Here is a 15,276-nt window from a genome sequence, read left to right as displayed (position 1 = left end):
TGTTGAATTGTTCCTTTCATTAATACATAATGTCCTTCTTTGTCTCTTTTAATTGTTTTACATTTGAAGTCTAATTTGACAGATATTAGTATAGCTACTCCTGCTCTTTTCTGATTGTTGTTTGCATGAAATATCTTTTCCCAGCCTTTCACTTTCAACCTATTTTTGCCCTTAGGTCTAAATGAGTCTCCTATAGAAAACGTATAGATGGCTCCTGGTTTTTAATCCTTTCTGCCAGTCTATGTCTTTTGATTAGGGAGTTTAATCCATTAACATTTAATGTTATTACTGTAAAGGCAGTACTTTCTTCTACCATTTTGTCTTTTGGATTTTATATGTCATGTCTAATTTTTTTCCCTCTTTTTACCTTTCTACACTCTCTTCCAGACCTCTCTCTCCTGCCTTTTCCTATCTGCTTATAGTGCTCCCTTTAGTATTTTTTGCAGAGCCAGTCTCTTAATCACAAATTCTCTCAGTGATTGTCTGAAAATATTTTAATCTTCCCCTCATTTTTGAGGAGAGTTTTCCTGGGTATAGAATTCTTGGTTGGCATTTTTTCTCTTTTAGATTCTTAAATATATCATACCATTGCCTTCTCACCTCCATGGTTTTTGCTGAGAAATTCACACATAGTCTTATTAAGCTTCTCTTGTATTTGATGGATTGTTTCTCTCTTGCTGCATTCAAATTTCACTCTTTGTCTTTGACAATCTGATTAGTGTCTTGGAGTATGTCTATTTGGATCTATTCTGTTTGGGGTACGCTGCACTTCTTGGATCTGTAATTTTATGTCTTTCATAAGAGATGGGAAATTTTCTGTGATTATTTCCTCAACTAGTCTTTCTCCTCCTTTTCTCTTCTCTTCTCCTTCTGGGACACACACAATATGTATATTCCCATGCTTCAGTTGTCATTCAATTCCCTGAGACTCTGGTCATATTTTTCCATTCTTTTCCCTATATTTTCTTTTGAGTGTCAGATTTCACATGTCCAGTTCTCTAGTTCAGTAATCCTTCTTATGCTTCTTGAAATCTAACATTGTAGGTTTTCACTTTTTTGTATCTCTTCTACTGTGCCTTTCATTCCCATAAGTTCCGTGATTTGTTTTTTCAAACTTTAGAATTCTTCTTTCTTTCACCCAATGTCTTCTTTATTCCCTCCTTCAACTCATTGATTTGATTTTATGAGATTCTGCATGTCTGTTCGAAGATCCTGAATTAGTTGTTTCAACTCCTGTATCTCATTTGCAATGTTGGTTTGTTCCTTTGACTGGGCCATATCTTTGATTTTCCTGGTGTGACTCATTATTTTCTGCTGGCATCTGGGCATTTGATTCTTTATTTAGTTTATTCTGGAGGTTGTTTTCACCTTTTACCTAGGGTTTTACTACTGGATGGCTTTGTTCTCTATTTGTTCTTTGACATTCAGTTTAACTTATTCTAGACCTCTTGCATAGGTTTCGTTTAGCTGATCACATTTTTTCAGTTCTTGTTTTTCTGTTTCTTGCCCTGCCTATATAGAGCCATTTTTTGAGGAGAGTCTCCTAAGATATTATAGACCCAATCAGATTTTTCCAGATCAGAAAGGCCCATGTCTTAGGAGGGAAGAGTAACCAGTATCAGTTTTCCTTGTGTGTGAGACCTAGCAGGTTGTCAGACTTTCCTATGAAGCCTCTAGTCTCTGTGTTTTTCCCATCCTGCCTGGCCTGTGGTGCCTGACTGCCAACTTAAAGTGATATGGCCCCTTTAATTTCAGCAGATTCACCCTGTCAGCATGTGGCTGACCCTTTTCTTGGGGAAAATACTCCCTTTAGGCAATTAACCACTTTCACCTGACTAGTTACTTTGTCTCTCAGATAAGATTTAGTTCTGCCCTTGCCTGGAGCAGTGCAGGAGCGTGAGAATGCTTCCAGTTCTATCTAATGTAAGTTCTGTGTGGGATCTCATCTAATCTACCTGGTCCATACTGGTGTATGCTGTGTGTCTGGTCACAGATGTTCCACCAGCAGTTGTTCTGAACCATTTCTGGCTATTTACTAACTGCTCTGGAGGACAAACTAAATTCCACACCTCACTATCCCGCAATTTTGCCCTGCTTCTGCTGCCATCTTGCCCCATCTCCCCATTATTTCTTAAAATATTTTTTTGCCACATTCTTTTCCCTCTTTCTGGTACTCCAATTACATGAATATTAAAACACTTGATATTGTCTCGTAGATCTCTGAAGCTCTGTTCATTTCTCAAAAATATTTTTTTTCTTCTTTTCAATTGGCACACTTTTTGTGGATCGATATTCAGGGCAATACTTTTTTCTGACATCTCCAATCTTTCTGTTACACACCAGAAAGTTTTCATATCAGATATTATACTGTTATGCTCCAGAATTCTATTTTTTTAGAGTTTCAAACCCTCTGTGATTCATTCATTATTGCAATATTTTCTTTTAGTTCTTTGAACATATTTATAGTGTCTGTTTTAAAATTTAGTCTGCTAATCCCTAAATGGGGTCAACTTGGGATGTGTTTCTATTGGCTGCTTTTTTTTTTTAATTATAGGACCTTTTGAGTCTTTACATGTGTAATAATTTTTTTTTTAATTGTATGCTGGACACTGTGATTGCTAGATGATAAGGAATCTGGATTATCTTGTCTACTGTCAAAGATTGTTGAGTTTTGTTCTCTAGTGATGTGTAACTGGAATGATATCAATGATCTTGAATCCCCTACTTTGTAAATGAGTTGAGTAAATTTAGAATGCAAACAAATTAAGAAAATAAACTTTGTGTAACAAGTGTTAACTAGATATTATGTAAGGATAGGATATGAACTCGCTTGACACCTGCCAGAGAGATAGTCTTTCAATAAGGACACTGTCAACCAGAGCGCTAAGGCATAAAAACCCAGTGCAGATGACACTCTATGAGTGTAGGTAGAGGTAACTGACACCTGGTCACTCTAACTCCCAGTTTAAATGCTTGAGCTACAGTAGAAGGCCTGCTGCTGTCTTCACCACCACACTGTGACCAGCACCCACTGCTGATGACTTTGGATCTTCCACTGACATCACACTGGGCCTTCTCCCAAGACCTCTTGTTGAAGGTACCAAGCTGTCTTTTCCTAGTCTTTGGGCTGATGAACTTTTTAGACTCTGTTATCCTCCACTTTTAAATATGTTGTGTGCCCTTGGCCTGGTTATTCTGCATCAGTAGTGTTGAAAGCCTGCGCTTAAGCAAGCAAATAAATTGCATTGAGCATCCCAACTATTGTTTTTGTGCCAAATATGCTTTTGACTTGCAATCATTTCTCAGGTTATTTTATAACAATTGTATGATTACACAACAGGTAGGCAGTTAATTTCATGGCAGCGAGCCAAAACTTAATTGCATGTGAGCGTTTCATTCTGAACAACAGATAAAAATGGTACTTTAAGGAAAGATATTATAAATGTATTTCGAGTAGAACAGTGAACTTACTTTAATGAAGCAAAATCGCACAAATTTCTCAAACTGTAACTTGGTCTTTGAATTACAGAATGCTGAAACAGGAATGGCTGATAGTTTCTGAAAAATAAGTATGAAGATATAAGAGGAAAATTAGTTATGCTTCAAATATTAAGTTTAGAACCACAGACAGAAACAAATACACATTCTTAAATATTCACAACAGTTTCCAAAATTAGAAATGTTTTTAAAATTCCCCAAATAACCACCAGTGGAATATCATGTAACAAAACTATAGTTAACATTTTTCAAAGCATGTCATCAGTTTTTTTCATACATTAACTATAAATTACAAAATTACAAAGGGCAATAAACATTACCTTATTTTTAGTCATCCATTTCACAAATTTATAGTCATAAGGTTCATCATTCTTCATATCAGAAAGGTCTGCATCTAAAAACAGCAATAGAAACTAGATAGTCTTAACCTAAGACAAAATGTACCTTACTTGAGTCTATTAAGATTCAAATATTTTCTCCTGATTTATATCAGTTTAGTTTAGAATTTTCTTAGTAGATATTCACAGAATCTGCTGGAGTCTCATGCTGTAGGATGTGGTAGAAAGAGAGGAAACAACGGATAAGCTTGACTGATACTCTCTGGTAGTACTTATGTATACGTCTGATAGATCAGGCTTGTGCATAAGCTTTAAGATGGGAAGCTTTTAGATGCAAAAAAGAGGGAAAGGGAACAGGAAGAAAGTGTTGCCTTTCCATCTAGAAATGACATAGACTTATGGTCCTTATTAAAAAAAATTACACCTAAATGTCACAACAGAGTAATAATTGTATCTCCATTTAACCACTGACTAAATTGTAACTCACAAAGGTAAAGTCTCTATTTTGCAGCCTATTTTATCCTCACTTCTAGCTTTGTATCTAGCAGATAAACAATGAAAAGCAAAATTTATTGAATGAATAGTTACCATTATTAATCTGTCTAATTAATTCCAAATGATATACTTATTATTTACCTATTACATCCACATGTTACAGTTTTGTTTTTTTTTTTTAAATTAAACTTGGGAAAAACTTCAAATATGTATTCCTTTTGTCATCTCCTGCTTCAATCTTGCTTTAAGGTCTGGGCAAGATTTTTCTGATATTCATTTTCAACAATTTACATTCCATAGTGCATCAATTTTATTGGTTGTACTCTTAGAACATTTTGAATGCCCCAAAGCAACTAACACTGATGGTTACTTCATTTAGTAAAGTTCTACAATTTACTGTTTAAAACAAATTGAAGCAGTTATCTTTTTCTTTTATTCACTAACTATTACTGGGTCTTTTAAAATTAACTGTTTAAAAACCTTAACTCTGAAGAAAGTTCCACCTATATTTAAAAAATAAAGTCTTTTATTTGACTATTTTATTTCCATTCTCCCCATGATTTAAGGAGAATGAAAAATATCCTTATAATCATGCTTATCATATACCTCCCATTTATTGCCAAGCATGCTACATGATTCTCTCATTTAGCTGTTCCTATAACACTGAGAGGTAGGCGCTATCCTTACTTTACAGATGAGGAAACTGACAGAGAATTTAAATAACATATTACAAGATATATGTGTTGATGTGTGTTTAATTCAGCTTGGCCCTAACAAAAATGACCACTTAAACAAAGTTACAGACTAATTGTGAACTATGTGAAAACTCCATGTGGCAAGTACATATTGAGTAGCATATTCAAGGTGTAAAGATAACCCAGAGAAAGGAGTAATTAACTATGGAATAGAAGGAAGAACAGAAGGGTATTAATTAACCATAACTGACATTGATCAAACTACTCAATTATTTTTGTAAAGTGTAGAAAAGAGGAATTTATTGCCATGCTGCTCAAAAAGATGGGGAAAAAATTTAATTCTCAGGGTTTTATAGTGAGAAGAAAATTAGAATCTGTTTCTTTTGAATTGTGTCAGCCAGAGATCCTCAAAGCAACTAAACAAAATACTTCTTTATTGAAGGGAAAACTCTGGATCTTTTTATAATAGTATTAACATGTTTAAATAACCCATAAGAATTAAAATTGGCTGTCACAATCCCACTATCTCCTCCACAATTCTGGACATTATTATTTCTCACTAGAACAACTAGAGTAATCTCCTTATTCAGCCTCTTCTCTTCTAATCAAATGTCCTCTTTTAAGTTCTAGGATGAAGCTCAGTGGTCTGGAGAGTTGCTTAGTACAGCAGAAGACAAATAAGTTCAGTGGTTAGCATGAGGATCCTAGGATTCAGAACCCAGTTTTACTACTTAATAGTTGATTAACTTCAGTAAATTACTTGATTGTCTCTCTGCCTCATCTTTCGCGTCTATCAATGGTGGATACAATGGCATCAGTCTGTTAGCACAGTTTCTCCTTTACCATAAATGCTCAATAAATATTAGCCAGTTAGATTTGTTATTAATTGTAAAGGGAAGTAATTGCTATGTTCATGCATATTATGGTACTAGTTTACTCTCAAGCTATCATCAAATGAAAATTTGTTTGCTTTTTGTCTTTAGCAAAATCATGAGATCAACTTTTAGTACATGGAAGAATTTCCACATTTCAAATTATTCTGAAAGGCAAAAAAGTAAAATGAAACAAACGTCTTCATATGTAGGAGGGTATAGACATAACTATCTCCCTCACCACTACCATGGGTATAAATGAGCAAAACGGCCATAAAGAAGGGACAAATAATTATATTTTTCCTTCATCAGAAAGGGTTTTCTAACCCTAATTCTTTCCACTTCAATTACAACCACATTAGTTCAAGATCTCAGTTGAGTATCTAAAAGGTGAACTAGTATTATATGCAGGATGGATTGACTGAGGATAGAACGGGAAACTAATTATAAACTTAAAGCAATAATTCAAGCAAAAGCTGAATCACTGACCTTCTGATGTATAATGCCACAATGTGATAAATTTGAATTTACTACTGGGAAAAGTTAGGTTCCAGGAAATAATTCTTCTCACCTAAAAAGCTGTTAACTTTCCTTTTTTTTCTAAGAACTATGTAACAAATTCCATTTTCCTATTTGCCTTTGCTACCAAGAAGTTAGGTCTTAAGTTAATGTTTATTATAATATTATATGAACCCAAATGACTGGACTATTTTCTTCTTTCTCCTACTAGGTGGCACTGATTTTCTATTTATATTTAAACATCTCTATTAATTTATTAATGCAAAGAAGACTGAATGTGATTAAGCTCAAATTCCTTTTGAAGCAGATGAGGTATAAATAATGTTTTAAATAAACAAAAAGTAATTCATGTTGAAAATCTTGTGCATTTTTGTTTCAAAAGCAAAACTGTGAGAGAAGAAAACTGCAATATCTTTTTATATAATTTCATGAAAAAAAGCTGCCCACTTATACCTAATGTAGAAAAAGTGCTTTCCAAATCTCTGTGTATAGAACATCTTAAGGGGTTTGATATAAGGATGAGGGTGGGAGTGTGCCAAATACAGCCCTATGATAATAGGACTGCAGAAACTTTACTTACTATGGCTTTTGCTTCTCTCACAACAAATGAAGCAATAATTTAATGCAAAAGGAAAGAGAAGCTTGTGTCAATTTGAACAAAACCTCGTACCTCTGAAGTATATGAGGATGATAATGAAATATTATAAAAAAGTAGAAACTGCCAAAATCAAAATCAGAAAAAATTTCTACATGAAATATAAAGTTAAAAAATACTATAATAATAATTTTGTTTTAAAATAGAAAGCTTCTTTTCTCCTTCCCAGCTTCTAAAAATTTGGTATAAATAAGAGATTTTTCAATTTTTCAAATTCAGTGTCATATAACTTCATTGCAGTCAAATTTCAGAATATTTGAAACTATTTAGGATGGTTGTAATTATTGTCAGAATAAATTATGCTTTTAAATTTACCAATTTTAAGATTATAGTTGTGTTATGATAATTATTATACATGTTACATGTAAAACATTATCATGCTTCTAACTTTAGATTTGTATGGCATATCAAAATTACATACAAACAGCCTAAGGTAGTAAAGTACAAAAAGGCCCATTTCTTTTTAGAGATAGTACTGTTTAGAATCTAGCTGTGTGACTTCATGCAAGTTATTTAAAACTTTCTAAGTCTTTTCATCTATAAAAACAGAGTTAACAGTTTCACCTACTGTATGAGACCAAAGGCAGAGAGATTTATTGGGGTTCTTAGAACCTAAATTTTCTGAACACAATCGAAATCAACCTCTGTGGATAGCTCATTTAAACAACCCAAACACATGGAGCCCAGAAGGGGAATGGGGTCTTGTAATTCTGTAGAGCTTAATATACCACCTAGAGTCTGTAATACCCTACACTATAGTGGACTGATAACTAAAAAGTATTGGTAGAAAGGCATTATGCCAAAACTAAATGTCAACAGGTGTGGGACATGGGGGAGGGGTATGGATTCTTTGTGTAAGGAAAGAAATGTCTTCAGATAGAGTATGGATGGTAGCTAAGGCATGTCTATTTACTTAGGACAGATTGTATGATGTGTGAAAAACTATTAAAAATGAACAGAGAGAAACAAGTGCTAGAGAAAATGTGGAAAAAGAGATGCATTGTGGTGTTTCCACAGGAGGCTAGGGGTGGGATTGCCATATGATCCTGAAATCCCACTGCTCGGTATATACTTGGAGGAACAAAGTGTGGGGACATTAATGGACATTTGCACAGTAATGTTTATGGTGGCAGTGTTTGTGATCCACAATGGATGGAGGTCACCTAAGGGTACAACAACTGAGGAGTGGAAGGGGCAACTCTGGTGTATACATACAGTGGACTACTGAGCAGCCACAAGAAGGAATGAAGGTGTGATGCATGCAACTAGATGATGCATGCAACTTTACGGACTGTATGTTGAAGGAAATGTCAGGAACAAAAAGACAAATATGATCATGCCTCAATCATACAGACTAACTATAATAGAAAAACTTGGTGAACTGAAGTCAAGAACATGGGTTATCAGGTTGGGGCCTATTGTAAAGGGTCCTAGATTGTAAGCTCTTACAGGAGTCACTTATATTCAGAAGGTGTAGCTGTCATTTCTAAATTCTGAAAAACTGAGCTGTTTGTTTATAACCTGGTTGTTTCCAGAAACTTTGGGTATTTATGTGACACCTGAGACTCAAGAGTTAGAGTTCTGAAGCTATGAAAGTCAGCACTATCCCCTACAGGAACTGTTTAAAAAGCTGGAAAAGTAATCAGACTTCAAACAAAGAGATCTGAATAAAGTTGATCTGGACAAGACTACGGTAAATCAGAAAACTGGGTAAAGGATGATATTGTCCATATTTTGATACGTCAACTTTTGTGTGAGACCAAAGGGAGAGATGTTTATTTGGTGTAAAATTTATATTTTGGGTAGTGCATTCCTAATTTAACTTGTATGGTCAGTTTAGTTGAACACCATAAGTACATGGAATTTTGAATAGGGTGTGAGATTTTGTTGGTTTGCTCAGGTTAGTGTGATGCCCTGATATATTCCAGAGTACTATGGGAAGTGAATAAGATACTTTTGTAAGGTCTCCTTGGGGGATTGGGGAGAAAGGAGGAAATATACTCACCTTCCTCATCTGGAGAATTTCTGATATTCTCACAAGCAGTGGGGACAACCATATCAATAGGCTAGGCCCTCAATCTTGGGGTTTGCCACTATGAAATTTATTCCTGGAAAGGATAGGCTAAGCCTACTTAAAAGTAGTCCTAAGAGTCACCCCCAGGGAATCTCCTTTTTTTTTTTTTTTAATTATTTTTTTATTTTTTTATATGGGCAGGCACTGGGGAGCAAATCCGGGTCTCTGGTATGGCAGGTGAGAACTCTGCCACTGAGCCACCATTGCCCGGGAATCTCTTTTGTATTCACATATGGCCTCTCTCTCTCTAAGCCAACTGGGCAGGTGAACTCACTGCCCTCCCCCCTACATGGGACATGACTTCCAGGGATGTAAATCTCCCTGGCAACATGGGACAGAAATCCTGAGCCAGGATCCACCATCAAGGGATTGAGAAAGGCTTCTTGACCAAATGGGGGAAGAGAGAAATGAGACAAAATAAAATTTCAGTGGCTGAGAGATTTCAAACAGAGTCAAGAGGTTATCCTGGAGGTTATTCTTATGCATTATATAGATATCCCTTTTTAGTTTATGGTCTATTGGAGTGGCTGAAGGGTAGTACCTGAAACTGCTGAGCTGTGTTCCAGTAGCCTTGTTTCTTGAAGATAATTGCATATGAAATAGCTTTTACAATGTGACTGTGTGATTGTGAAAACCTTGTGTCTGATGTTCCTTTTATCCAGGGTATGGACAGATGAATAAAAAAGTATGGATAAAAAGTAAATAAATAATAGGGGAAATAAAGGGTAAAATAAATTGGGTAGATGGAAGTACTGGTGGTCAACGAGAGGAAGGGGTAAGTGGTATGGTATGAGTTTTTTTTTTCTTTTTATTTGTTTTTTGGAGTGACACAAACATTCTTAAAAAATGATCATGGTGATGAATACACAACTATGTGACGATATTGTGAGCCACTGATTCTACACCACGTATGGAATATATGTGTGTGAAAATTTATCAATCAAAATATTAAAAAAAAAAAGATTAAAAAAATGTATTGGTAGAGTCCCTGGAGGGATTGGAGAAAAAAATGTGGAAATATTTAATTGTCTTATCTGGGAAACACCTCAGTCTCTCTCAAACATTAGGGACTCCAAGAAAGGCCATGCACTTGATTTTGAGGCTTGTCCTTATGAAACTTATTTCTGTAGTGGAGAAGCTAAAACTTGGGCATATACTTGTGCCTAAGAGTTGCTTCCAGGAAACCTCTTTGATTGCTCAGATGTGGCCTCTCTCTCTCTCTCTAAGCCCAACTCTGCAAGGAAAATCATTACTTTCTCACCTATGTGGGTTATGATATTCAGGGGAAAGTCTCCCTTACAACAAGGGGCATGCTCCCAGGGTTGAGCCTGGCTCTGGCTCTGTAGGATCAACAGTGCTTTCCTGACTAAAAGCAGGAAAAGAAATGCAACCAAATAAGGTATCAGTGGCTAAGAGAGTTCAAATAGAGTCAAGAGGCTGTTCTAGAGGCTACTGTTCTGTAAGCTTTCGCTAACGGCCATTGTTTGCCATACCCCAACGAACACCATACCTGTTGACCTTAATGAACACCTAGGGCTCTAACTAGAATTCTACAAAAGCTTCATGTACTAAGTTTACTTTCCTGAAATCTTTGACCTCCAGAGGGTTCCCAGGCCAGATAAGCCCTGAAACCCAGAGGGGCCAGCCTCTCCAAGAATATCAACTAGTTCCATTCTCCTATCCCATCGTGTTGATACCCCTTTTCAACATTAAGAAGTTAGAATGGGCATAGCCCCAAACTCCTATAGATTGGGAGTAGGATCAGAGAAGAAGGAGGATTTATACTAGAGAAGATAGGACTTAACAAATGAGTATGACTGCTGTACACTATAATGATATTTCTTTTAGCTTCCAATGTTTTGGAGCAGCTAGAATGAAAAACCTGAAAATGTGGAATGGTAACCCATACCAAACTTTGAAATCTGTTCTGCAACTACTCGTTAAAATGTTCCTTGAAAATTATTGCTTTTTTAAATATATATGTTATATTTCAAAGTTAAAAAAATGTTTAAGAAAAAACAGAGCTAACAATGCTTTCCTCAAAAGGGTATCTGGGGTGCTTGGCACATTGTTGACCCTCAACAAATATTATTTTCCTTCTTTGCTTCGTTTCAATGTATCCTAAAAATAGCAAATATTCTCCCATGGCTTCAAACTTTCTGGAAATCTTTTTTTTTTTTTTCACAAAATACTATGCCTTTTTGTTCAGTGAAAAGGAAACTAAAATTTTACTCAAATGAACCCAAGATACATAAATACAAATACAAAATATCAAGTGACTGAATTTTAATTACATATTGTATCAAGATGACAGCAAATTCTCTACATTTTGTAGAATACCTAGAACACCACCGACTCTCTAGCCATGTAACAATAATCACATTTAATGTAAAGAGGCTGAAAAAGTAAAAAATAATTGTAAAAAAAAAAAAAAAGCACTGACATTGTGAAAAGCCAACCTTTATCACAGCTAAAATGCTGATATGACTTTGACATCAATCTTTTCCATAATTTTGCTATTATTTCACATGTAAATTTTAGTATTTTTGAAATAGTAAAACCCTTTACAGGGCGGACCACAGGGCTCAGCAGGCAGAGTTCTCGCCTGCCATGCCAGAGACCCGGGTACGATCCCTAGCGCCCGCCCATGTAAAAACAACAACAACCACAAAACAAAACAAACCCTTTACAAACCTAGTAAAGACACATCAGCGATGATGAAGTATCCACCCTCAGGAACAATGGGCTTTAACCCGACACTTTCAAGTAAATGGACCATCCGATCTCTTTTTACTTCTAACTCTTTTGGCAGAGAATTAAAATAACATTTTGGGTCATCCATGCGCTTGATGTCAATCCACAAAGCTTGAGCCAAGGCTTCCTGTGTGTTAATATTGAAAAATGTGGAAAGGAAATATGGTAATGTCATTTACTGTTTAGTTTATTGGTATAATAAATTCAAGATTATTTGAATAAGATTTTTGGCAAAAAGGTCCTTCAGGAAATGGCACTTGGATGCCTGTGAATCTATGTTAAATTATCTATAGATTAACAGAGGAATCAGTTATACATGCATGACTAATGTCAAGAACTAAGAATGAACCATGAAAATCCAAATTGAAAAAGGGGTATTATATAAAGATGGCATACTTGGAAACAAAAAACACATCATTTTATTTTCTGTCGAGTTAAGCTATAGAATGACTTGCTAAATCTAAGTCTGAAAGATGACCAGAGTAAAAGATGAACCAGCCAGGCTTTCCCTATTACTTGGGAGAACAGTCGTGGAAATGAAAGCTGACTTACTGTCTGGAGGAGGAAATTTACCTCCCCTCATTCCTCAGAGGTGCATAAATGCCTGCTCTAATCATTCATGTCCCAGAAAATTGGTGGAGGTGCAATGTGATTAGAAACAAGTTACTGGGGCATATGTAGCAATGCTCTGCTATTCTTCAGGCAAGTTAGAAGGGCCGGGAGAGAAACTGGGCCAAGGCTATGGACAAGAGCCAGGAGAGAAACTGGGCCAAGGCTATGGACAAGGATAAGCCAATGTTTTTAAGGATCACACAGGTGTCCAAGAAGGCAATAGTTCAGGGACAGGTAAACAATAGAAATGAAGGAATGCATAAAGAACAAGGATCTATACAAACAGGAGAGTAGAAGTTTGGTAGGCAAGTATAAACTGGAATAAATCTGTATCTTGCTTTTATTATTTTATATTCTGGAATTCTTCCATATCAGTAATAATAGAGTTTCCTCATTGTCTTTCATTCCCCCCCCTTTTTTCTTTTTTGTTAACAGTCACTGTGGCAGACAGAATAATACTCTACGCCACCACCAAAGATGCCTATATCCTAAGCCTCAGAACCTATGAATATGTTATCTTGCATGGCAAAAGGAACTCTGCCGATAAGATTAAGTTAAGGATCTTGAGATGGGGTGTCTATCCTGAATTATCCAGGTGGATCCAATGTAATCATAAGGATTCTTATACGGGAAAGTGTGAGGCAGAATAATTAAGAGTCATAGAAGGAGATATGCCGATGGAAGAAGCAGTTGAAGTGTTGTGACCATGAGCCAATGAATGTAGACAGCCTCTAAAAGCTGGAAAAGGAAAGAAACAGATTCTTCTCTACAGCCTCCAGAAGGAGCACAGCTCTGCCAACACCTTGATTTTAGCACATAAGACACATTTCAGACTTCTGACCATCAGAGCTATAAGACAATAAATTTTCATTATTGCAAGCCATTTGACAATTTGTTACAGCAGAAATAGAACACTAATACAGTCAAATAGTTTAAGTGTTTGGGTAGACCTTGGTTTATTTAACCAACTGTTTATAGATGAAGAGTGGACTGCTCCAACCTGCCAGGAATATATACATGCATACATAGTTTCTTACATGTTGTAGTCTCAGGGTAAATTCCCAGAAGGTTGACTGCTACTTCAGTATTGAGTACATTGGTAATTTTGATCGGTGATGCCACTGTCCTCCAAAGGGTTTGTCTGTACTCTCCCAGCAATGGTTGAGTGTTCAAACTTAAAATCTGATGTATAGAAAAACCCTATTCTTGATTAACAGTGAATGTGTCTCTTCCCCTAATTATATTAGAAAGCTATGCTTAAGGAGGACATTAAGTCAGTTGAAATATGTATTATTAACACCTTCACAAAAAGATCAAGCTTAAATCCCAAATTGCTATAATACCTACCTGTAAAGGAGTTGCACAAGTATAGATGGTATTTTGTTGAATTGTCTGTAAATGTTTGATCAAATGATTAGGACCAATGGACCAGCCAAGCTGGGAAGAGAAAGGAAAAGAGAAAAGCAGATATAAAAAATATATATATTAAAAAAAATACATATATATAAAGCTACGTAAGCTTAATGCAATTATTAAGCACACACAATTCTAAAATATTAACACTATGAAGGCAGTGCTGCATTAGTAGTTAGATTCATTTCAACAATATTCTGTAAAAAAATTTCCAGCTAGAGTCACTAGTCCCTGCTTTTAGAATGTAAACTGCACTTGCAATCATTATAAATAATCCTTCTCCCCTCTTCCCATTTGCTTCTTCTGATATTCTGGAGACCTGACAACCAGTGAAACGTTTGCTTGAATAATACATAGATCAAGTAATGCTGAACCATACTGAAAATAGACTTTCGGTTCTCTATTTTTTTAGCTATGCTCAGGATAGATGAGGTTGGTGAGAATGGTGGATAACTGAGTTACAACTGGATACATTCTTATTTTTAAAAAAAGTACAGTGGTTAAATACATAGGTTCTAGAGCCAGACTGCCTGAATGGGCTTGAATTTATTAGCCGTGTAACCTCTGCTAAATTACTTGACTTCTTTGTACTTTAGTTTCATCATCTGTAAAATGGGAAAATAATTGCACCCACTTTATAATGTGGTTAGGAGAATGAAAGGAATTAATAAATGTAAAGCACTTAGCACATACTAAATGCCAAACTATTAGCCATTATTATTTTTTCCTATTATATTAACATGCAGCAATCTGAACCTTCTTTGTAAAGAAAAGTGTTGAGTTTATAACTTTAAAACGAAAAATATCTATTTTAACATAAAAACATTTAATGTAAATATCTATTTAATATTCTTATTCATTTTACCTTCCAGCCAGTTACACTAAAAGTCTTTCCAGCACTTCCTATTGTTATTGTTCTTTCCCACATACCTGGAAAAGTGGCTGAATAGAAAAAATAGTTACAAAATTATTCTCTAATCAATCTACATCCTATGTAATCCAAAAACATAAAAAAGATACATGAATTCAATGAAAATATCTATCGCAGTGAAGTTGGAATAGTTATTGCAACAGGTTTTTTTTTTAAAGCACAGATTATTTTTTACAGTGGTTTTAGACTTACAAAAAAAAATGAGCAGTCAATGTTTTCTCAGATAATTTAACTTTAAGCCAAAACACAGCTGAAAATTTTACAGTGCTTTAAAACACTGTAATATTAAACCAAAAGAATATTTAAATAGATTAAATAATTTTAAAAAGTAAAATTATTTCCAAGGTCAGGAGTGGCAGTGGAACCAGTGGGCAGTGTTCACGTCTGGTTCACATGGCAGCAGTGTCACAGCCATGACAA

At 35.4% G+C, this 15,276-nt stretch overlaps 1 protein-coding gene and 1 long non-coding RNA gene across 8 annotated transcripts in view; one reads left to right on the top strand and one right to left on the bottom strand.

The window, feature by feature from the left end:
* KYAT3 (kynurenine aminotransferase 3) overlaps positions 1-15,276 on the bottom strand; it is a 99,199-nt gene that overhangs the window by 13,073 nt on the left and 70,850 nt on the right. For all 7 annotated transcript variants that reach the window (XM_077120354.1, XM_077120353.1, XM_077120356.1 and 4 more), the window contains 5 exons: positions 14,791-14,867; positions 13,860-13,949; positions 11,841-12,027; positions 3,819-3,892; positions 3,472-3,558 (listed from right to left, as the gene is read on the bottom strand). In XM_077120354.1, the coding sequence (XP_076976469.1) occupies positions 3,472-3,558; positions 3,819-3,892; positions 11,841-12,027; positions 13,860-13,949; positions 14,791-14,867 (515 nt within the window). The remainder of the gene's footprint in view (positions 1-3,471; positions 3,559-3,818; positions 3,893-11,840; positions 12,028-13,859; positions 13,950-14,790; positions 14,868-15,276) is intronic.
* LOC143650063 (uncharacterized) lies at positions 6,538-13,531 on the top strand. The gene is made up of 3 exons (XR_013159339.1): positions 6,538-6,729; positions 8,608-8,765; positions 12,948-13,531. It is a non-coding gene; the product is annotated as an uncharacterized LOC143650063 (long non-coding RNA).

This window comes from Tamandua tetradactyla, chromosome 11, assembly GCF_023851605.1.
Source record: "Tamandua tetradactyla isolate mTamTet1 chromosome 11, mTamTet1.pri, whole genome shotgun sequence".
NCBI classification, from domain to species: domain Eukaryota; kingdom Metazoa; phylum Chordata; class Mammalia; order Pilosa; family Myrmecophagidae; genus Tamandua; species Tamandua tetradactyla.
The sequence above is the reverse complement of the archived record's forward strand: the minus strand, read 5'-3'. Positions and strand labels throughout refer to the sequence as shown.